Source organism: Bombus pyrosoma, linkage group LG8 (assembly GCF_014825855.1).
Source record: "Bombus pyrosoma isolate SC7728 linkage group LG8, ASM1482585v1, whole genome shotgun sequence".
Taxonomy (NCBI): domain Eukaryota; kingdom Metazoa; phylum Arthropoda; class Insecta; order Hymenoptera; family Apidae; genus Bombus; species Bombus pyrosoma.
Window position 1 is genome coordinate 1,986,000 of NC_057777.1, and position 25,548 is coordinate 2,011,547.

Below are 25,548 nucleotides of genomic sequence, written 5' to 3' on the forward strand. Positions count from 1 at the left end.
GTCGCTGCGTCGTTATCCGCTAGATTTGTAAACTAACCGTTCAATTAGCGCTCAAGCACTTGCCAACGGCACTGAATAAAATTCTATAATTTCTCGCCGTGCAACGTGCTCTCCCAAGTAAGACACGCGCTCCATGCCAAACTGCAAAGTGGAATAAAAGCGAAACGAAATCAAACAAGTAACACGCGGTAGACGCGCGTTACGAATACTCGCCAAATTTGGAGCTCGCTAGCACAGATTCAACCGTACGTACAACGTACGCTACACCTTGTTGCGCATGATGTCATCTGGAAATCGTAAAAAACCGAAAAAAGTAAAATCCCTGGTTGAAATGTTTTGTACTTTTTGCCCGCGGTGTCGTAATCAAGAAAGACGCTGCGTTTTGTCGCGCACTTTGGTTCGCACAATCTTTGGCGACGATCTGCGAGTCCGACTTAAACCTCTAATACCCCATTGTGAAACATCCAGCGAGATTACGTTTCAACCGGATTCTAACAATAAGCAAGTTCAATCAAAGAATTCATAAATTCGCGTGGATGTGACAACAGCCTCTAATGTGTTCCTATTACACAACCGTTCTTATCTGGCTGCTCCACGGTATTACAATTTCCTCCCTGTCCGTCAAGCAGAGAGAAGCGGTAGTGTAAGCACACGCACGACACCAGCAGGATATCTCGTTGCTCGGTGTGGCAACGATCTCTCGCTGTACTGTACGTCGTCGTTAGTCGTTACACGTCACGGCGCGCGCAATCGGCGAACAAAAGAGTGTGATTCTCCGTGATGGAGAGAGGAAGAAACTGAAAAAGACAGCGACGTAAAGAAAAAGATGGGAAAGGAGAGAAAAGAGGCATCGCGAAACGATCGTGCGAACTCATATCACTAGACGTGATGCAACGTGTACAAGCTTGTTATTCTTTCGCGAGGAGATTCGTTCGACAATGAAACTCAAGGTCGTTCCACTTTCCAAGCTTCCCAGGAACCATAGCCGTTCCATCGTGATTTTTATTATCTGTGGCGCGCATCGTTGAGCAACGAACGAGGTGAATAAAATGATATAATTAAATATACATCCACCGAGACCAGGTATGTATCATTTCCCTTTAGTGTCGGAGATAACTGTATAAGGAAAGGTATTACGGGTACGAGTTTACGGGCGAACGTAAAGTTTTACTTTGGACGATCTTTTATAAGGATCGGGCTGCCTCGCGTATATATTTGCTAGTGAGATTGCTTTTTAAGGCGTCGCAGTTAGAAACATCACAGTTGCAACGAGCCTGAGATTCCAATTAAAATAGATCAAAGTACTAATATTTCTCGAACGATGAAAAATCATATATGTACAATACAGCTTATTGGAGTGTAGCCAGAAAGTTACTCTACTCCAGAACGTTAATTTCTCGTCGCTTGTTCAAATACAATTCCATATCGTTGCTACAATTAAGTATCTAAAACCGAGATTAGAAAGATCGGAAGCTACGAATATTTATAAATAATTAACTTATTATAGATATTATAAATATCGTATAAGTTTTACGTAACCAAATTACATTACCGTTAAAACCTTGTGTCAGAGATATCTGGCGCAAATTTAGCATGGAATCTCTAGATAAGTAGTTATGTAACGCGTCCAACGTATCCAGGAAAATATCAATAGAAATCAAAGGAACGTTCTTACGATAACGGTACCAGTCAACCAGTACGTTACGCGGATAGAAACGTGAAAGAACAAAAAACAAATTGCGCCTAATCCACTTCTCTACTGACTAGTCGTCTTGACAGACCCCACGCAACGTTAATAAAACCATCGATTTCAACTGGAAATCAAACCGCTTGGTGAAGCACATCGAACCTCGGATCGGCGATCGGTACCAGCACGAAGTAATCCGGATCGATTCCGCTACGATGATTCGCTAGTAACGAATATCATCGTCTTGCTCGTACCCTGTCAAACTATTGATACTCGTACACGGAGACGCATACACGCAGCAACTCCACTTACCACGGCCGATTACGTTTCTAGAGAAACTATTAAGGGGCGGTTCGCTTCTGTCGGAGCGCAACAGTTCAGCTTCGATACAATAGAGGACCCCTATTGAATAAGCCCAGATCCTTCGTAGGTTGGCCGTGGTATAGCGTTCGTGGTATAGCGTCCGTGAGCCTGTGGTATAGCCATGTATTCTGTTAACCTGCACTTCCACCGAGACGACTTAGAGCGAAGTTCGCAAAGCGCTGCTGGTAGTACGGCCACTGACAGTGCTGCGTGTATTAGAGGCGGTACGACGAATCGTACGATACAACCAGTTGCGAGCGTGTTAGTGTCAGTGGGCCTCTTACGCTGGGCCTCAGTCACGCCGGGCGTCAGTGACTTCGCGTCCGCCGGTTCGATCGGTTCTTCTTCCTCCGAGGCTTGGGCAACGTCGCCTCGTCCCACCGTGAAAAGCGTCCAACGAATTTCGCGCTCGCGACATCCTCCATGATTCTTCCTTCGTCCTTAGGATGCGAGAAACTTTTTCAACAAGAAATAAAATTGAAGAAAAGCAGCGTGAATCTTTGCCGATCGTTGTGAATCGAACGGAGAAGGAAAGTTTGCACGTGCTCCTTGAAACGTTCTGCTCCAAGTATTCGATGGAGATTTGAATTTTGAGACTTTATCAAGCTGGTTTCTTGCCATCTTCCTTCGACGATAGATTCTCCTAAAGGCTACCAGGATGCGGTAGTTGAGCCTCGGTGATAGAGGAATCCGAGGGTGAGGATCGCCGAGGCTGCGATGCGATAAAACTAAAATACATGTTCCGAGGCACGTGAGAAGTTCCATTAAATCGTAAACGCGACGGGAATCGAGCCACAGGAGATGCGATTGCTCCAACGCAGCCGGAAAGAGTGGACAGCGGTTGACACGTCGGTCGATCGATCGGTTGATCTGTATCAACGTTTCGCGATTAGTAAATGGAGCGGAATTTTCGAAGCGAAGGAATGCCAATTCCGCGGGGCGAATGGCGTTTCCTGTGATCAGTGAGCTTTCAAGGAAATCGTGAAACCGATCCACGATCGATCGGACGACTCATCAGCTGTTTGGAAGAATGACGCAACGTTTTTTCCTAGCGATTGTCGTCGTCGTCGTTGAAAAGGAAGGGATCGTCAACCTTGGTGAGCAGTGCGATGTCGAAGATGGGTCATTCGCGAAGGACACGAAGGCATTCGAGAAGAGAATTTACACGGTGCTGAGTCAAGGGATCGGTAACGCGAAGGATTAAACGAATTATCCCCGGGTTTTGCAACAACGACCATCGGACCGTGATCGTTAATCTCACTGCGTGCTGTTGCTTGCGGTAACAGTTAGTGTCCAGTGAATGAATTCTCGGTCGCGCTCGATGACTGCAACGATCGGCTTTCAGCTTGATCGAGATCGATTCTGAAATCTTGCCCCGCCCGTTCACGAACCGTCTATCGTCGATCGTGGAAATAATTATCCGCTAGCGTCTCCGCGACGTTGAAGTGAAAAGTGACAGTGACGTCCAGATCCAAGTGACATAACCGAAGAAAGTGCCTGCTGAACCTGTTGCCGATTGACAGCCAGTTTCCGTCGACGTTCTCGAACTGACCAGATGACGCGGGGATAAAAATGCTGCCAAAAGTAAACGCGGGATTCGTTCTTTCACGACTACGATTCGATGACGTGCCGCTCTGGAAAGTTCTAAAGAAACGTCTCAAAGATTTTCTTCGTTGCCGATACGCGAATCTCTCGTGAAATTCCTAACTCTGTTCATGTTGTAACGATGCAGAATCGTGTCACCGATTGGCGAAGAACGAACGGAACCTAGTGTCTGCGCGATCGAGTTGAACGAGATCAGTGAAAAAATAATATATAGTGCGGAACAATGTCGTCGAACGGTGAGTTTTCCACGATGTCCAGCGAGGAGGTACCTTCGCTGCCAAAGTCCCTGCCTAGTTCGAGGGAAGCGACGGCCGAGGGTAGTTCCGGTTCCAGCGGCGGCTACATGCCCCTTCGAGAGTTCCTTGATCGATTCTCGTTACCGAGAGTGGTGAGGCTCGAAGGTACCGGCGGCAGGCCAGTGTTGCTGTACAAACAGCAACAGAGATCGCTTCGGGTTAGTGCAACCCTATTGATCCATCGTTATCGGCACGACGTTAAAGTAGGGCCGGAAATAGTCATTCCAGAGGGATATCCGGGTAAGTTTCACGTTCGTGAAAGTAGAGTACGTATCATCTTCGTGATAACACACGAATATCGTTGATTTCGTAGAAGAGATACTTATACGCGTTAATGCAGCAATTGCGATTTCATCACGTATCGTTTTTAATTTAGTCGATTCTATAGACACAATCGATCGTCTTTGACCTCCTTTACCTGTTTAGGATACCTAACGAGCATACTGCACACTCCCTCGTAATTAGACTCGAGGAGATTCGTTTGAACGTTGCGTCGGTTTCTTTCGCAAGAGGTTTGATTGCTCTCAGTTCCTTTTTTTTCTTTTTTTTTTTTTTTTTATTGAACGCAATTACTGTCATTTATGTTTGCATAATATATAATCAACATCTTGCATACTCTAAACTCGAAATGAAACTAATAAAGTATAGAAGCTCGGGATTACATCTATGCCCTTTTATTTCTCCTATCGTGCGTCACGTATTTTTCATGAATCTCTATTTCGTTCGCAAGATTCGACGCGATATAAGTTTCACTAACTTCCCATTCATCGTTTAACAATGTAAAATCAACGCCACTCTCCTTTCTGATTTTTCACCCGGGCAAATGAGTCAGAGCTCATGAAACCTGTTCAATGGTGAACGATCGAAAAAAAGAACAAACTATCAGAGAAAAGGAAAGAAAGGAAGGATGGAAAAATAAAAATGAAAGAAGACATCAGGGTTGGTTATAATTGATAGTGAACCATAATCGTCGGCAGCCAGCGGTTAGCTCTTAATGGGCCCGGTATCCGGTAGACATTTTCAGGAAAACGTAAATTATGCCCGGTAAAGCAAACGGGAACGGTTGTGATAACCAGCTTAGATCACTGAAACAGGTTATACTGTATGCTCCGCGAATGCGTCGACAACGTTTGAAAGAGGTCGCTAATGCTTCGCGGCGAGAACCCGGTTGCTCGCTATCAGAAGTACCAGAACTTGTCCTCTCCTCCTTTTCAATCGTAAACCACTTTGTAGCAATAAGTTTGCAAAACGGGCACAGAGACCACGACCACGATCACGACCATGGTCTCGACCTCTACAAGGTAGATTTCTTCCCCCGAGCCTTCTCCATATTGGTTTTCTGACATTTGCAACGGAAATTACGAGGTAATAAACCGGAGTAACGCGAACCTATTAGTTTCAACCGATAAGAATAAAGCAAGCAAAGTTTAAGATCAGGGTGGTTGCTTCTTCCAACCACTGTCCCCGTAACGACGTCGGGTTTCTCGAAAAAAAAAAAGAAAAAAAAAAATGATCGTGAAATAAATCGATTCTTTACCCTGCTGTTTCTTTTTCCTTGTTGCTTTAATCGCGCGTAGAGTTGCAAGTATATTTATCGGGTCGTACCATAAATAATACGTCTCTCTTATTTTCTACATTTACCCGTAAATAAAAACATTTTTACAAAAATGTCGAGATAACGCGTTTATTAGAATAATCATGTACGCGTACGTCCAAACGATTTCAAGCCTATTTTAACCCCAGTCGAAAGCGATTATCCGTCCTCGACCTCTTCGGACGATCTAATGAAAACGTCACGAGTGGGCAGTGGGCATGGTGGTTAGCATACCTGCCTTGTTACTCGATAGTTGCAACACGACAGAGTTATTGAAGCGACGCCTAACGGATTAACCTGTCGATTGCTGGTCGCGACGAAAGGAGGTTGCAGCGACGGTGACGTCAAGCGTCGAAGAAACCAGCTACGAATTTCGTTTTTATGTACGTGCGTCGCGTGCGGAGATCGTTGATTCATCGGGGAAAATTGCTACGCCGATTGCCACACTTTTACTATTGACGCCGACCGTGTTCGGCCCACGTTTCCAACGATCCGTCAATGAATCACTGTTTCCAGTTCTTTAAAACATAATCGAGAAATTACGCTTGGCTCTACACTGACCTTTCCATCTGGAGTAAACGTTGACGCATATGTATAACCAGAAGCACAAAACGTCGTTCGCTAATGAGACGATGGAAGAGCACAATTTGAAGCATTCGTCCCATATTATGAACCGAACGCTGACGTCTAAAATCCAGTTCGATCTGACGGATTGGAATTTGTACATTATACTTAATAATATATCGCATTTCGTACGAAGTAATTGCGATTTATTATACAGCATAATTGTTACGTGATATTATCGAGCTTAATCGTTGATTAGAATAGCAGACGCTTACAGAATTTTAATACAGAACCGAATCACGTTGCCTGATCTTCTAACGACACGTTAAATTGAAAATTTCAACGTACACGTACGAGATACGCTGCAAAAGACGTAATACATTTTCTCAAAAACAATAAGTCATCGCTGTAGACGCGTGCCACGAGAGGAAAAACGACCTTCCATATTGTCTGGGGACTTCTATACCGATACGGTAAATTATTTCAACGAAGGATCGTTATCGTCGACAATAAGGATGATCATTCCGTGGAACCGAGAGTTCGAAACAAATTGGTCTGCTCCAATTTATCGTAACAAATAGCGTAACGCACACGCCTAAGCGAGCTTTACAGTCCGATCGTAAATATGCGGTTCGTGCTGGCCAGCGCAGCTTATATCGAACAGGCACTAACAATAAATTGACTAAGGAAACATTATTTAACGCCTACGAATTCGCTATAAGTGCGGCACAATTCACGATGAGCCCCGTGAGCATGATAAAAACTCGACCTATGCCCACGTGACAACCATGCTTCCATTCGTCCTTCTCCGATCGTTTAACACGGTACTGTACACGGTGCAGTTCATAGTATTGCGATGTCGTGACATTATGTAACTGAATGGTTTGTCAAATGGAAAGTACGAACCATTTACTTAAAAAAAAAAAAGAAAGAAACAGATATTTCTTTATTCTATAAAAAGAAAATTCCTGTGGATAGCATTAGCTAAGTATTTTTATCGAATTTAATCGAAGAGGACGTTTATATTAATTTACGATATATTGAAATTGCTCGACGAAATTGATTTCTCTCCATAGAGAACTGAAGAAGACGGATCTCTTTAAATGGGAGAATCGGAATCGCGTTTCGTTCTAACCAGGTGGCTTCATTAGGCGAATCGATCTCGCGTCAGGTCAATCAGCCAGCAAAGACTCTTTGTGATTCGCGTGCAGCAAGAAATTCTCAGGTGCCATGGCGAACAGAGCTGTGCTCGCGGTCCCAGCTAACTGTTCCACCGGCCACCACTTTTCCTTCTGCGTCATCGTGGAATTTCAAGCGGCACGATCGGTTCCGTTCCGAGCGGACACTTTCGTCACCCGACTAATCCCATTTGTCCAACGCACGTGCATGAAATGCACGATCGGTACACGCTGCTACGGCAATCGAATCGAATTACAGTATTTACAGTCAGTTATGCGTTACTCGCTCGGACGATCCTTCGAAACCTTGTTACTGAAACGGTACGAATCGATTTTTCCACGTCAAGGTTGCTCGGTAACGATCCTTACCGAACAGGATAGTTTGATTATTACGGTGGAGTACCCCGCGATGACCGCGGAGAAATTTTCCCATTCTGCCTTAATTAGTTTAAAGTGAAACGTAAACCTTAACGAATCTATTGATCTTGTTTTAAGAGAATCCCGTTCCTGATGAAAAAATGGCGAGATGACGCTAGAAAATGATGAAACATAGAAGGTCGAATGCCACAACCGTAGAAAGTTACAAATGAAACTCTAGGGAAAACTGACTCACTGGGGCGACTCGACTGACAGCCCACGCGGTTTGCAATTTATGTTGAATTTTTTTTCATTATTAGCTAGGTAGCTATCAGATTATAAATTATTATAGCATATAGTTAGGTTAAACGTTATAAAAATACCATTATGTAAATACTATTCACGTGCTATTTAACGATGCGTTTGAAGGTAGTAATTCCTCACGCTTAATGATACACTAGGGTGTCGTTATATTAGAACGTGTATTTCAGTTAGTCTCATTGCTGCTGCGGGATCTTTTTGAACAAGTTTTTCGTCTGGTTTACGATATTAGTTAAATAAACCAGTTGTACCAGTTGTTTCATACAGCTAAATATTTAACATACATCAAGAAGAGATGCATTTAAACGATGTCAAATATTTAATAAGTTGCTAGTCGATGAACTCGGACTACGTTTGATCCAAAATCTTAATCGATAGTTAAAATACCGATAATGTACGCTGATGTATCGTTCGATCTTAAAATCGCTTTCTTATCAAAAAGAACGTTATATGTATACCGTGTCTTTTACGATCTATATCGTACGTTAGTTTACGCGTTTACCGTAAAAATGCAAATTGAATGAAATTCGATTTAGCCGTTAAAAATAGATTATAGGAGAAGAAAATTGAATAATGCAAAAACGCGTTAGCATTCATTGACCAATTATTAAAATTAGCTTCGTCCTATTCCCTATTTTATACTTTCTTTATAGGATCTATTTTACTTTCATTCGCGAGCAAGTTGAAAAAAAGAACGAGCGTAAAGCTGAATCTTAAATGCGTTACAACTTTTATCTAACGATGCTAGTAAAATAACAGAGGCCGTTCATAAGAAACGAATGGCTGCTAATTAGGAATATGGTTGTGAAGAAAGTTTATTATTTTGCGCGTTGTGTCATAAAACGACGGAGAATGTAGCCAAGATAAAACCTGAAAAGTAGTTTATGGCAGTAGAATGAGATGACTCGTAAAATAATTAGAAGTCAATATACAAGCTTTTTGCATACTACCATTTGTAAAACGCGTATAAACGCCAATCATGTCCAATTAAAGCAAGTGAAAATAATTGAGTCTTCAAATTTTACTGCAAGTTTATAAAACTCCTATCGTTAATACGATTCGATATTTGCCGCTTTAATTCATTTTATAGAACATTTATAAATTATCATTAGCCTTCCCGATAATTTCTAAAAGAAACGCAACTTTATCTTTATATCTATTGTCTTCGATGACATCGATTTCCTTCTAATCGTAATTATGATCATGATCGTCTCGATACTTTGATCGATGTCGCGGAAAACATTTCAGAAGGGTATTCGTTATAAAAAAATTTCCTTTCTACGCTTTTTACCGATATATGTTTATCATCGATAAAATATGTCACAATACGATGAAAGCTGTCCAAATTTTCCTGCAAAAATAAACGAATTACGAAACGTCCACCTGACGGTCCAATATAGACCGCAAAGTGCTGACGAGAAAGCAACAGGGAGGGAAAAAGTTGGGGATTGGATGCAAGAAATAATCCACTACGAAGCCTGCACCGAAAGCATGCTTCGCGTTCACCATAAATCATCGTAATCAGCTTACGACAGCGTGCAAAAAGCGGCGAGGATTTTTTCTAGGTTTTTCCTATGGACAGGCGGCGTAACCAGGGGAACGAAATGAAGACATTTGAGACGGACAAAAAGGGGCGTCGCGGTCTCCGGAACGTATCTCAAGTCCGGGAGGGTGCATCAAACTCCGATGAGAGTAGGAATATCCTGGTACACCGGTGCTGCCTCTCTACCCGTGGAAGCTGCTTATGAAATTGTAATGGCGCGCGCGGTCTCGAAGCTCCACGCCGATCAACAAGGACGAACGGTGTATCGATTTTAATTTCAGCAGATGGGAAAAACGACAATGCATCGATGCACCGAGGCAATTCCAACCCTACCCCTCCCCTCTCCTGCACTATCGAACGAAGCCTCCGTCCCATAGATTCCATAGACTATAGACGACCGTTGCCTCGATCCTCGCTTCGGAATCGGTAGTAAGGGGGAAATGGAATCTACGTCGAGGGAACTTGAACCTTCAACCGGGATAAAATTACTAGGGAAGATTCAACCGTGCATCCGATTCCAGGGGCTGATAGCGACGATGGACGATATCGCACAAATCACCGGCTCACTTAACTACTATTCGTGCAAACCCTCGGCTACGACTCCAGGCTCCAGTTTACAGTAATTTATTAGGCGTGTAAACCTCCAGCTCTGCACCGGGGTCGACGGCCTCGTCCCTCTCATCAGGAGACCTTCGGCTCCTTCCATTTTTTCCCCCCCTTGTGCTCGCGACGCTGCTCAAATGCTTCTCCACCAAGAATGCTTTAACTCCCCTTCGTGCTCCACGCTTTTTGCAACATCGAAAATCATCGGCCGCGCTCCTGTCATGAAATTTACATTCCACGGATATGGGGAAACCATGTGGATGGTAAGAATAACCATCCGTTGGACAACCTGTTCCTATACGGATCTTTCAACAGATTCCATGTACAAGCGGAAAGCAAAATTGAAATCCAACGGAAAAAGTTGCATCGGTATTTTTAGTTAAAGAAGAACAACATGTGCCTTAAATTCCTCATACCGTCGCTTAATACACGCCGCCTCTAAGAATTCTGTAGCCTCGAGTCACGCTGATTTAACGTTTTCATTAATAAACCGCTTCGCAAATGTGCTCCATTTGCGAACATTATAAATGATACAGCAACAGGTTCAATAAACTACAACAATGGGACTTTCGAATGACCCCTGGCCTGGAAATTTCTGGCGAATTAAATATGATTATGGAAGGTCGTTGCGAGTCTCCTCCATTCTCGTTTGTTCCTGCGCTAACGTTTTCTCAAACGTCTTATGATCGTTTCGCCTGAACAATACACGTTTTCCCACGTGGTTAATACACGAATCTAGGATTATATAAGGAGTTAAAAATCTACCGAATCGTACATTCCCATCGCATAAGATACTCGATATTATTTTAGAGGTTTAATGGGAAAGTGGCACGAGTCTATACTCTTTCTCGGCAATCTCTTCTTACTTACTTTGATACGTCCGCTTAAATTCATACGCGAACAACGTGCGTAAGAAATGGACTGTAAGCATTTTGAAAACAGCCACGAAAAGGGTTACGATAATCACAAGCCATTATCGCATTTAACCGCTATCCTTAATTACAAGTTAATTCTAACCGGAGTAACTCGGGAAAAAAATGAAACGCCTAAGGGATATATCTCGTTACGGCTATCTGTTCTACCTTCGTTAATCGAGAAGCGTAGATAAAATGCATAAAAATCGCAGGAGAAGCTTCCTACATAAATCGAAACTCGTTTTTCGGAACATGTTCGGTCAAAGGATGAATTGCAGAGGCGTATAAAATTTGATGTTCTTTCGATTGAGAGTAATCAACTTTAGTAATTCAACAGTTGCGGAAATTACGTTGATTTTAAGTAGGAAAAAAGCGAAACTAAAATCGACCAGCGATAATTTGTTGTTATAATCCTTCTCTTTTATCATTAACATAGCAGATAGTTATCGAGACTCGAATACTCGCTTGATCAAGATATTAAAGGAAGTAATCTAAGTTTTTGTCGTATAAAACAGCGGTACAATATAATATTTATACGTTAAAATGTGAAAAGGGGGAAACTTTAAATTGATAAGCCATTGATCGACGTTCGGTTTTAACGATACACGTTATTTACACATTTATTATATGTATTTACATATTTATCGGCAAATGATACTAGTAACACACAGGTTAACGAACCGAGATTACGTGCTCTCAGCTTGATCTTTCCTCGTTGTAGGAATTCTGGCCTCGCGCGTATATTTAAAAAAGAAAAACTATCTTATTTCCGAATAAATATCACAATTGACATTAGGTTCGTTGAATAGTCCAGAGAAAGGTAACTGAACGTGATACAAATGAAACTGTAAGCCGATGATAAGGATCAAGTTACTTTGTTGTACCGTTTCGCGGGCGTAAAACGCGTGTCTTACTAGTTCTGGTTGTTTGCGAAAGTAGCAGATCTTCGAGAACCGTGCGGTGAGACGTGGAAAAATTTGTATTTGAACCTTTGTCGAAAGGCAGACCTTCGAAACAGGCTAAAGCGCGAAGGGAAGAATTCTGCGACCACAAGTCACGCCAATTTAACCTGTCCACTGCAAGGTCTACGCTCTACGGCTTTGTTCGCTTGACTGCAAATCAAGCTAGTTTTCTCTACTACAATGGGCCTAGCCATTCAACACAATCGAGAATCGAAAAGCGAGCACAAGTTAGCTGATTAGAAATGAATTCTCCGTTACTTATCTTGGAATAGAAAACCGGATAGGAACAACACGAGAAAATAGTTTACAAACTGCTTGTAGAACTCACCGGATACGTGCTAATTCTAAACGAAATATTCATTAAGACAGTATTATAATAATATTTTAAAACTTTTTGAAAAAAAGAATTATAATTATAGCAATTATATGAATTATTGATTCCTTCCCATAGCATAATCGTGGCTTGATCGGTCAATGACCATTATATTTATCAAAAAGTTTGCCTCGATAGAGGAATTTACTGCACTGATCGAAACGTAAATTTATTTGTTATTTTGCAGTTTGTCGTACATGCTTCTAGAACACAAAGCGATCTTGGAAAAACATGTTTCATATTTCTGAATATCAAAGCTCGAATATCCTGTCGGCTACGTGCATTTATCGAAGCCGTTGCACAGGTTAGAACAAAGCCTTGGCCAGAAAAATATCCAATACGTTATTACGGTCTCTTGTAGGTTTTCTAAACATCGTTCTATACGAGCAAAGTTATTTTACCGATCGTGGCTTCGACGATAGCTATTCCCTGGATTTTTAAATAACAGTCATTATACCCTAGACATAGCCGTATATGGATTTCGTGAACCCACAGAAATGAACGACGATGAAGGAGCAAGGAACCATTCTCTTTCTTTCGATTCGTCTGTCTACGGTGAACCGTCCAATTTCTTTGAAAGGGTAGAATCTAGAAAAGGTAAGCTTCGAACGAATAAAGGCTGCTAGGATCGAATCATTGTTTGCGTATATCATTCCCTTCTCTAATCATTGGAACGATCACAATGTTACTGCCATTACGATTGCATATTTCCTGCTGAAATTATCGACTTATTTCTTATTCGTAGAAAAATACCTTTTATTTTGAAAGGCTCGTAATGCCATGTTCACGCCGACAAGAGATCGTTGCTCACTGACCATAACATTGCGAAATATAAAGTGTTCCGTACCTTGAAATAACGAGTAACATTATCGGTCGATCGAAATAATTATCATCGTCGATGTTTTACAATCGTTTCACGAAATTGCGTGTGAAAGCGTAATCGAGATCCCACATAATTAAAAAGTTATTCGATGAGGAAGTACTAACTCGTTTGCCCCATGTAAAAGACGTTTAGTCGCGCCACCTTCCCATATGTGTGTAATTATCATCTCAGGCTTATTCACTGGTTTAAGCACTTTCTGCCGTGATTAATGCGTAAACTACGTGTAGTATATAAACCAGTATGTTGTTGCATCGCCGATCAATTTTTTTTTTCCAACCGCCGGAGAAAATATTCGACCGTGATGAGCCAAGTTATTTACAACAACGATAATAAAATTTACGTATCTTGGATCGATTTCATCCGACCTATATCGTTATTTGTTTTAAGATACTACTAGGAAATGCTTAAGGATAGAAAAAACTGCGATAATATTGTTGTGCAAGGTTATTCCATAACGGTAAGAGCGTGCAACGATCACTGTCGCTGGCGTAAAAGAGGCCTAACGTTCTCTGGAAATCTATCAGCGACGGGGATGTAGAAATGGTTTCGAAGAAACTATTTCGAATTACAACCGGCATTCTGCTGAAACACAATGGTCCTTTGACAAGAAGTAAATGACAGGCGTTGAAAGGTAAGCAGGGCAAATATGAAATATCACGAGGATCCGGTTGAATATCGTGAAATTACGAAAAATCGGTAACATTATGAAATCAGGAAGACACGTAACGTATCAAGATGTATCGATTTTACGGCGCATCTTACGTATCATGAAGTACGAATCTTACGGTACTGTGCACCAAGAAATATAGATCTTACGGTGCATTGATGATTAACGACGATGATATGGGTTTTAATTGCAGGATGTTTCGATTCCACCGCATTGGTATCGAGTTGCTCGTAAATAAATGTTTATTTTCTCCCTATTTAAGTTTGAGAACGTTTCTGAAATTTCAAATGGACGATTTTCTTAAACGCGATAATACGTACGTATCGAATTCAGTCTTTCTAAAACTAACGTAGCTTGTACGGTAATTTATTCTCTCTGAGGCAAAATTGAATTTAGAGATATAAAACTTTGGGCCAAACATTTACAGGACGAACAGTTGCAAATACAATCAACGTGTTTGAACAACGTTGTCTCGACAATTTCTACGAGCTTCTCCCGATAAGCGGATATCTGGAGGCCGAATATCGCAAAAAGGGAGCGACGCTAATCGCTAGAACCGAAGGCAAACTCGGCGTGAAAGCATTCCTCCAGTGCATGGGCATACCGAGACGTTTAAAAGTATCCGATCGCAAAGAGAAGATAGCATCTGGAATCGCGTGGACCATTGTCGATTTCATTGAAAAGGCAGGGCTCCTCTCACGAGCCGAGGAAAAATCCCAATCAGAATTAATTCCTGAAGAGCGTTACAATGTGACGTGGACCTTGTAGGCGCACCTGGATCACGCGAACATCTGGTTCCTCGAGGGGTAACAACCTTAAGCATGGTTCCTTCGCTATTCTCCAGTCCACTCGCTACTTCAGTCCAGTTCCTAGAAAAGGGGAGGTTGCACGACACATAGCTTTATTCAACACCCGCGTTTTGAAAGTTGAACCTCGACACGTGCTGTAAATGGTTCTGCAATGCGCACTGTTTTGCAATGCATCGCCTCGTACCACGCGTGGACCGCTAATGTGTCACTTCTGATTACTCGAGCGAACGTGCAATAAAAATGTGGACAAAATGAGTCAGTTAGACTTACGATCTTTCGTGCAATGTTTTTAATTTATTGCAGAAACGAGAGTGAATCGTGTTACGCGTTATAAAACTGTTCGTTTACTCCTTAAAAATCATACTTACATTACTTTATCACCAATCATCGAATTATTCAGCAATTAAAATTAAAATACATACGTGTGTATTCGCGTCACTTATTATTATTGGCCATTAAAAATTTCCTTTCGTACTAACTTTTACTTTGACCGACGCTATCGATCTTCGTAGACGTCAAATCGTCGCTACTTATCCACACGACCTTCCAAACATTCGGAACAGTTTAATAGCCGTATAAACAGCTTTGTATAGAAATGTAAAAGTTCCGGAAACGATCTGCCCGATTAACGAATGCGGAATCGCCGAACAAAAAGCGAAGCATTATCTTGGGCTACGCTGACAATGACTTTGACACGGCTGTTCCGAGTGCTTTCTCAGAGGGAACATTATTCCCCTTGAATAATTAATCGAAAAGCTATGTAATTACACCATTAATTGCGTAACCGCGTGATAGCGTAGCATAATTAAGAAGTCAAGGAAGTCGATGCGAACGAAAGGAACTGCTACCGGGTTCGTGCGACTCCTCTTTTCCTCCTCGTTCGAGTTGGCTTTCCATTGGATTTTTCCAACGGATACAACGATCTCTTCGATAGTAATCTGAATGCAACACAAACGGCCAAGTCGCGTTAACTATGTCGGATGCGGGCGTGGAAATGGAAAGTGGAGGAAGCTCGCTTGTGCAATTCTCCGTTGATTACGAGAAGTACGCGTTTGCAATGTTTCTTTTCCGGAGTGAACACTCCCGAGTTTAGTATTATTCCGTGCTGACTGTGCACACTCGAGAACGATCACGCTCGATTTCTATCCGTTGAAATTTCCTTCAACCTATTTTACCTAGAGAATATTTTCTCTGCAGAAGAAATGAATTAGTCAGCAAGGCGAGTAGTCGCGCGCTTACTACTCCACCCGAACTATCGCCAATATCGAAGGAAACCTTTATCCTTGAATTCATTTACCTCGATAAATAATCTCGACTCGCAGCGCGTGTCTCTGATTCCGAAAAGGACCGCACTGTCCAAATGCGTTCTTCGTGTTCGCGTAGTCGTATCAAAAACAAACTCCACAGCAATTACAAGGGAAGAAAGAAGGAAGAAGAAGATGGGCCAAAGATTCAGATCTCCCCGTGGCTAGGGATAGCCGTGGTGGCATTCCAGGACGAACGATCAGCGAACGAAGGCAGTGCAGTGGCGCGCTACGCTGCGCTGGTGCGCTCACTCGCGAGCACACGGTCCTTAAAGGCCGGATTCGACGCGCAGCATGCGTGCATTCGCATCGTAGCGGCATTCTTAAATCAATTAGCGACGACCAAAAGAACCAGCCGACCTTCGATCAGCCGACCACTCGGCTACCGTGTCCCCGTTGCTGCGGATCGCTGCTATTACCGCCGCGGGGCGCGCGTCTATTCTATCGTCGTCCAACTTTCGAACGCTTTTTGCCGCCAAACCGAAACACGCCGCCGTGTATTTCCTTCCTACTAAATGGCTACATCCTTTCGTCCTTCTTCGGAAGACCACCGACCGCGAACACGACGGAACGCGAATCCCCGATTTATTTCAAGTCTCTAGGCCAGCTTTTTCCCCGCCTCCACCGGGGACTCCAACAGGTAACCTACGTTTCTAAGTAGGCTTGGATAAGGGGATATTGGGATACCTTCTACTCGATGATATTATTACGACTCGAATCAAAGGAAGATATCTCCGCTGTCTGGCGTTGATATCGAACGATACCTCGACGATTGGAAATATTTCAGTTTTGGTAAAAATTGACAGAGAATTTTTAGTTCCGTAGCTGATATAACGTACGTAAGACGGAGTAAACGGAGTAAAACGATTTAATTTACAACGTAACCCCATAACGAGTCAAAGGTTTGTGTCAACGTGATTCCGAACGAACGACGACACGGAACTCTCGTTAGAATTTAGAGGGTCGTAATTTTATTTTACAGGCCGAATGGCGCACGGTTCCACGTAATTCCTCCATCGAAGCGGAGTACGTTACTCCCCGTGGAAGTTCGTAAATTAACAACGATACTAGAAAGGTGTATTACGCGTGTTACTTACGATCCACAAAACGAAATGGAAAATACGAAACGCGGAAAGCGTAAAATTGCCGTTTGCCTGTAAATCGTACGTAAGTTGCGCACACCCACCGATTCGAACGTTGCTAACGTCGCGCGAGCACCAGTTCCCGAAGACGTAGCATGGAAGCCCGTTACGAATGACATAACGGCAACTTCGATCTTGCGCCAAGACGGAGAAAACGAGGCAAAACACGGATAATGCCGTGGACCGCGGCAATACCAGGAAGGGCAGTCGATATTTCGTTTCTTTGTCGGATCGTTGCGGTCGATTCCTAGATCAGCCAAGGGGACAAATCGAAACGAGAAACAAAACAAACGGTGCTGAGCATCAGGTAAAAGGCCTGAAGAGAAGGAACGGTCGCAATCGAGTCACAGTCACAGGAAAACAATCCTGCCCAACAAGGAAGAAACGCGGTGAAGAAACACGCAAACCCAAGTTACTTCGACGACGCATCGAGTAAACGGGGAAAAATGTTTATTACTTTAGGAATAAAATTGTTTTGCGTTCCGTTACACCGCTCCCCTGTCCAAACGATCGTTGCATATATATGTGTGGGTATCTACTTTTATAGATACTATAAAATATTATGTATTTCCACAAAGATAATTAACACTATGTATAAATATGTACATCCATAAGTCTGATTGTATGCCATATTCTTGCTAATTATTGGTTTCCGCGGTCTTACTTTACAAGCTATAAACGTCAATTGCGAACGCATTACGAAAGCCAATATTATACGCAATATTAAATACCTCTTCCACAATTGAAATCACTTAAATAGACCGTGTATACCCATCGATCTGGTAACCGTTTGTTAAATATGTATCTCTACGACTGTTTTAAGAACGAAGGATTCTATTACGTCGATCAGACGTAAAGCAGACTAAAAATTTGTCTTTCACGAACTTTGAAGGACGTCCTCTCTCTATTCAAAATGCCTGTCTATGCAAATGCGACGAGGGTTAGCTTAAAACTGACGTTCGAACTATTCGAACGCGTTAAACTTTAGCACGTCAGTTGGTAATAGAAAAAAAAAAAGGTAGAAGAAAGTGTATTGTCCCAAAGAATAAATGAAAAGAAAACGCAATAATCTGTCACATTCCGTGGTCGGCGGCTCTCGTAAGTGCAGCACCAAGGAATGCGACCAATTATAGCTAGAAGAAAACCGAACGGTTTCCGGCGTGTTCCATTGGAAATTACGCGAGGCATTCGCTAATTGCCGAGCAGAAGCGCGCGCGCGCATCGATTCCTTTCCCCCAAGTTGAACGCCGGCAGAAATCAAAAGACAGCGATCTCTCTGGCAACATTTTAGGTTCGGTTAAACTGTATCATAATTACCCGAATCGACGGCGTAACTCGCAGCGGCTGTAATAACAACGCGAGATAATTTTATATGCATAACGCATATCGGTTAGCGGATGATACGAGGCCACACACCGTATTCACCAACGCGGTTAACTATAATTTAAAAGCGTCTTGTTATATTTCTTCTCACGTTTCTCCTTACCCATCCTACAGTACACCGGGGCCGTTTTATACCCGTGCACAGTTCGGTATACAGCGACAGGGTAGTAGAAATCCTCGTGTGGTACACGTTCACGCGCTATCGCGAACCGAAGAAGAGCGTGCTCGCGCGCATGAGGGTGTAATATAATTCAGTGCCTCCATGGCGATGGCGTCTTTTCGTTCGACCGATATAACGCGCGAATTACTTGCACGTAATATACTGCGAAACAAAGCCCGTTAACGTCACGAAACGGTGAGCTGCAAGATATTTTGTTTAGTGTCCCGTAACTTATACTGTCCACGCACGACTTTGTAAGAGGCAGGGTAATTGAGTACTCGTACGAAACGACTGCTAATACGGCCGGCCGTTTTTACGCGCGCCAAACCTGAACGTAAATCTGTTCGTCCAGGGCGATATCTGAAAATGCCCTGGCTGATTTATGGGCCGGATCAGCTGCGCGAATATATCAGCCCAAGCAGCCAACAACGTACCGACCACCGCTAAACATAACGTGAAAACTCAATTTTTGCCAGACATTTTGTGTCCCGCCAGTATGTAATACATACTTGCCCGTACAAGTAGATGGAAAACGTTCGACTCGTGTAATTCCACCGATTAAGCTTGTTCGATCAGCGTGCTACTTTGCTTCTATTTGCAATCATCGTTATACGTATACTTGCAAGGATATTCAAATGGAGCGTGACTATCTTATTTTGTCAATGCTTTTCGTTGTAAAAATTGGAGCAATTGTACGATACGGAGAGAACGAAGAAAATTTGTCTAATAAGAAATATAATCAAAACTGAGGAAATAGTACATTCAACGTTGTTTACAAAATCGATAGTTAACGTGTCGCTATGGGTATACATTTTGCAAACTCTGCCATTATCAATAAAATATTATTATTTCTTTAGTTTGTTACGTTTCCATTTATCCGCTAGTCGTAGTTATATCAACTTTGATCGAATGTTATTTACATCAATATTTACTTCAACATTCTCTTTGTGCTTGAAATTATACGCTCGTAATTTAAGCTGCATCACCGAGCCAGATTGCCTCATTTCATTAGCATAATCTTCATAAATCTTGGATAATGCTTTTATCGCGCATGTACGTAAATGCTGATTCTCTACGTTTCACACATTTCTGTTTCATCCAACTATTATACGGAAAAAAACGAATATCGAAAAAAATCAGTTAACTTTAAAAGAAATAAACCCTCTCTAAATACTTTGTTCCATTGAATGAATAAAATAAACGTGCCTATGATTTTGTATAAATGTTATGTACAATTTCTAATTTTCTCGTGTCATTTTTACCAATACTCCTAGTTTTTATCCATAATTATTTGAATATTCGTTCACAATTTGCAGTTACTTTGACTCGATAATTTTATGTAAAATATATGTTGCAGAGTAGGATGATTCCTCTACTTTGTAGAAACTAATTTAGTCTACTATTTCATTACTGACATTATTGCTACCCGCTGCATCATCCATTATTCATAATGCAGCCCGGTGGACGATATATTTAACAAATTTTTCCAAGGAAAAAAGTTCCGCCACTCAACCTCGAAACATTTTTTATAGCGACGATAGAAGAGCTACGATTTAAGCGATCTGAATATTAAAGTGAAATGCAAAGGAAAATATCAAAGTTTGGTATCTCTATAAGACATAGAAGAATTAATCTGCAAGCGTATGGAAAAAATATCCAAGAATAATGAAACGTAAATGTCAGTTCTCTTATTAATAAATTACATTGGCACATTACGAACCATCATCAATGGTCGTTCCCGTGTCTGAATATCATTACTCTCGAAGCAATTGAGCAGTGAAATTTGCATTCAATCGTAGAAAGTATTATCCTACACGCCTAATGCTTCTACACAAACCTCTCCCCTGAAATATTATCATAGGAAGTATACGGTCTGACGACATTCCCCTTGCAATTCTCTTCGCAATTTTCAGTTTTTTTCAAACGAATATGATTAAGTATAAGATAGTTTTGTCGAAAGGCAACGAATGTAAGATTTATTATTTTCACAACTATACAAACACGTACAAAAATCAACTTCCATTCTCTTCGATTTCAGGATGGTTTTCTGTGATATCTGGCAACAATACAACGGGTAGTGCAAGAGTCTACAGAAGAGTGGATTCCTTAGTACGAGCAGGGGTACCAGCGTTTCTTTTGGCTGCACCTTTAAGGGCATATATTCTGACCCACTCGAAAATGGGTAAGTGAAAATATTGTGAATATGAAATACGCACTAAGCTCTAAATTCGTTCTTCTATTACACATACGCATCATTCTTTGAGGTAACTCGTTAATTGTATAAATTAACTACTTGGAATGTCGCGTTCGTATCCGTTCATTAGTATTATCTCTTTGGAAATTTAACTAAGCGTGTGAAGCGAGAGTACGAAAATATGAAAGAAAAAAACGAAGAAAATAGCGATAAGAGTGTTAAATAACAATACGTTGAAAACGTAAAAAAAGTCTATTAAATATTTAAGACAAAAGAGCAAAAGATTCAGAGTCTAACAGGATATAAAATGTAGCATAAATGGAGAAGAAAATAGGAGATAATCTTAGTACAGAAAGAAAGAAAGAAGTTAAACGCGAACGAAGAGAGTAAAGTGAATCAATAGCGTACAAAAAAGTGACAGAGAAGACAAAGAAAGCAAAACACAGAGAAAGGAGGAAAAAAAAGAGAAATAATAACACACATGAGTGTAATATCGTAATGACAAGCAGCAACGTTCTTGACCTAAATGCATATAAATATCAATGTTCGTACCCTGATCTGGTAAAAAGAGAAATATGGGGAATACGCAAATTATACGTTCCAAACGGTAGCAGAAAGTTAAATGCGGTAAATAGAATACATATATATGTGTGTGTGCGCGCGCGTGTGTGTGTATATAACGGCGGAAATACGCAAAGCAGTGATATAAGAGGCATACCGCGTGAGCATTAAAGTCTCTGTCTTTGACATACACTTAAAATTGTTGACATTATTTCTCAGAGGTACTCTATTATATTTTCTATTAAACAAGAAATTATATTGTCATCGAAAATTAATAGGTAGGTCAACAATATTCTTAACGTTAGTACCTCTGATAGTACTTTTCAAGACAAATTCAACAATCTTTCATGTGTATCACCGTTTTCAATTATTTATTGAGATAATGAACTTACTCTGGTGGCTTTTGAAGAAACTCCACTGGATTAGGAAAGAGGAACGATGGTCTTGCTCACGCCTGAAAAAAGAACGCGTGAGAGGTTATTTCATATTGTAATAATATTCAATAATATTAATAAATGAACGTATGTTAATTAGACAAACCTGAAGTAGCATAGGAAGACGATAAAATAGCAGAATATGTAAATGGGAATAATACACATAATAAATCACGCGAAATAAATTGATACGTCTTAACACTACAATTGTTGATATCTGAATATCGCTCCGCGCGGCAACTTCGTCTTACACGTTCCGTAGTGGTGGGGATGTCAACACGGCGGCAAGTCGAGCACGCTTGAATCGACGAATTCAGCAGTAAACACACCATATTTCATACAAAAAAAGGAAATACATTTAAGAGGTGGATATACAAGATGAATGTATTAGAAAAGAAATATTCGTTCACTACTTTAATTTAGTTAAATATATAAAACTCATTGATGAATAAAAGATGTATATGTGTATAATTAAATACAATGTCTTTTAGCATGAAATAAAGCTGTATTTGACGATATAATATAGAAATATATATTATCTATATGCTTATTTTTTATGAACTATTGCTTTTTATGATAATACTGACATGTATATACATATTATATACGCTAAAATTAATCATTATAACTCGTAGATTACATTGAATCACATTACTATGGTTATTATTATATATTATTTAATTATACATATTGTTATTAATAATTTCTATCAATAAAAATTTTGTTCAATTAAAAGAGCATTGTAGAGGAGATTGTTTTATATTTCAAAAGTTGACACGTATTGTAATTAATAGAAAAGGAATGAACAAAGTAATAATTGACGATTAATATGATTATTAACTTGATAATAATTAACTACTTTTAAAAAATTGTTTTTAAGGCTTATGTATATAAAATCATATCGAATCACTAACCATCGTAAAAATTATTTCTTTTATTATTTTTATAGTTTTATTTTGCACTTATATTTCCATATTTTCTTTTATTCGCATTAAATTAATGATTATGTACTTTTTATGTATCTCAATTTCGTCTCTGTAATATTTCTTAAGCACCAAAAACTTTGTAATTAAAAGTTCTTTATTTATTTGCAGAAAATGGCAATCTACGAGCTCACTACACAAAAACCACGATCAGAGCTGGGGAAATTCTACGATTAATAGCTGTTTTTCAAGACACAAGGAAATGTAGTACGGTTTCCTTCGGAATTTCCGGCAGCTCTTCCGAAAAGGATCAGTACGCTCAGTGTTTGGATCCACACGGTCGGGAAGTGTTTGCTCCCTTATCCGCAAGAGGCGAATTTTATGCTATATGTCAGAATGGAAGTATCGATACCGGAAGCGATGCAGTATTATACAAAGTGCATCACCTTGCGAGAAGACCATTGCCTCTCAGGGTAAGTTTATTCCATTGTTTTCTTCTATTCGTGTTTCTTTTCATCGTTGCTTTCCTTTCATAATGTTTTGTCCCCCGTATCTACTATGAGATCTTGTATATTTGAATATTTACAGAAATTTGTAAACTTATAAAAAATATAATGCTTGAAGTATATAAATAATCAGCGGGTAAGTACTATAACACAAACAATACCATTAATATTAATATAGAGACCAATGAATTGATAATGATATTAAAATTAAATTCGTCTTACCATTGCCGCTTGTTACTGAATTACATAATTAAAGATTTTGCCATTTTCAGGTCCGTTTGATAGCCGGTCCACTACCTGTACCATTGCCAAGGGAATATGGTGGCTTAATGCAACTGGAAAGTTCGACTCGAGGGCCAATTGTTTTAGGATGCATCGTACCGGAAAGACCAGTTCACAATCCTGAAATGCTTGAATTAGTTGTAACCGGAAATGGGGCGCCAAGAGTAAGAAGGGCTCGACTAGGTTATCCGTCAGAAGCTAGACTTTTGGCATCGCCGAAAATGCAACGATTATTATCTGCCTGCAGGTAAATTAATTTTACATTGATTATCGATTATTTATACTATGCATGTTTATGGTATATTATTTTTTCAAACTGCTAAGAATCAGATGCACGAGAAATTAAGCGCATTCTCATTATTAATTAATCGGATATAAAATTATTTGAATCATTCAAAGAATAAATACATGTTAACACAGAATATAAATGTGTCATGTTCGCACAATTTGATTTATGATATTACTATTTCCGTTGTTTGAACCTAGTTGTTTGCAATTTAATTGATTGGCCAAAGACTCAAGCAGAATATTAATTATGGACTATTATTAATGTACATCTGCTTAATGAATTTTTTTATTGTAATGTAATTAACTTTATATTTTATTTTATTCATAGTTTGCAATATCAATTTTTTATAGATCGATTGTTTCTAGACCGATGTATCAAGCGAAGATCGATTTCATGTACAATATGCGCACGTATATGTACTGATAGGTAAAAATACAATATATGCAATCACTGTTAGAAAATAATATACCGTACAACGTCCCGTATTACCGCGATATTCAAAGGATGCAAAACATTTGTAAATATATATTCTATGTGGCTTAACCTGTTCTTCCACTTTAGCCGGGCTGTCGGAGATCGTGCAACGGAACCAAGAGTGGCACCTCTGAAACTGCTTCCAGTCGGTGAAAATCTTAAAGAGATGCATTTGAAGAAAATCAAGCCGAAACCGGAAACGAAGCCAATTCTACAAAGCTTGAAAGACGGACTGGAACAGTTGAAGAAGAGCACCGTTAGGGAGAAAAGTCAAACTAGACAAAATTGTCGGAATGGATTTCTAGATCGAATTTCAAAATTCGCCCAAGGTGGTCGTAGCAGAAATCCTGCAAAAAAATCGGCTTCGTTTACGTTTGCAGTGAAACCAGAAATTGCGATGAGGTGTCAAGAGCGTTACTCCAGTTTGGAGCCAGAAACTACCTCCCATCCGAGTCATTCGAACTCTTCCAAGCAACCTGTACAAAGATCAGCGTCCACCAGTGTTTTAGAAATGCCGGCAAATGTTGAATTACAGCCCAATTATTCTCGTGTTAGAGATAGTCTTACACCAGTGCCATCCCTTCCCAAGTTAACCAGGACCAAAGCTGATGACATTTATGCAGAAATTTGTGAGAATGCGGCTGCACAGGTCGAGAAGTGTCCCGGAAGTCATGTGATGGCTAGGATCAAAATTATTGTTAAAGGTCGCGATTCGTCCACAGCTCTGCCAAACAAGATTGGCGATGACAGTAGATACGCAAACTCTATGGTAACGAACAATCAAATTGATTCGATTATCAGCACGGAAGACGAAGTTATTTACAACACGATATTCTGAAAATGAAGAATTTTACTATTATAAGCTAACCGGCTGTGTTTCATGATCGAGAACCCGTTGATTATTTTCATCAACGTACCATTAGAAATTGAAACTGTATCATATTATACAAAAAGCACTACGAAATAATATGTATGTAATATTAAAAAAATCGTAATAATTGCAGGTACATATGTTTGCCATACGTACTAACACTAATAACGAAAACGAATAAAATTTTAAGAATAAAAAGCTCATCTTTTTTCTAAGAAGAAAAGAAATTAATCGAACCGATGTAACATGTGCAGAAAAATACCTGACCAATTTTTCTTAAAATTTGTTTTACTGCAAGAAAGATAA

At 40.4% G+C, this 25,548-nt stretch overlaps 1 protein-coding gene across 3 annotated transcripts; it reads left to right on the forward strand.

Moving 5' to 3' along the window:
* Nucleotides 1-679: 679 nt before the first annotated feature.
* LOC122570349 lies at nucleotides 680-25,516 on the forward strand. Of its 3 annotated transcripts, none has more exons than XM_043732539.1 (6): nucleotides 680-1,083; nucleotides 3,103-4,191; nucleotides 20,747-20,890; nucleotides 22,992-23,293; nucleotides 23,599-23,855; nucleotides 24,459-25,516. In XM_043732539.1, exons 2-6 carry the CDS (start codon nucleotides 3,879-3,881, stop codon nucleotides 25,207-25,209), a joined length of 1,767 nt encoding a protein of 588 aa, XP_043588474.1. In that variant the 5' UTR covers nucleotides 680-1,083; nucleotides 3,103-3,878; the 3' UTR covers nucleotides 25,210-25,516. The 3 variants fall into 3 exon arrangements, with proteins under 3 accessions (XP_043588474.1, XP_043588475.1, XP_043588473.1); XM_043732540.1 differs by having other exon boundaries at nucleotides 680-1,040; XM_043732538.1 differs by lacking the exon at nucleotides 680-1,083 and having other exon boundaries at nucleotides 1,879-4,191.
* Nucleotides 25,517-25,548: the final 32 nt, after the last annotated feature.

Coding starts and splice junctions, on each gene's coding strand:
- LOC122570349 (XM_043732539.1), top strand. CDS start 3,879: ATGTCGTCGAACGGTGAGTTTTCCACGATGTCCAGCGAGGAGGTACCT. Junction 4,192..20,746: donor CATTCCAGAGGGATATCCGG/GTAAGTTTCACG, acceptor CTTCGATTTCAG/GATGGTTTTCTGTGATATCT. Junction 23,856..24,458: donor CGATTATTATCTGCCTGCAG/GTAAATTAATTT, acceptor CTTCCACTTTAG/CCGGGCTGTCGGAGATCGTG.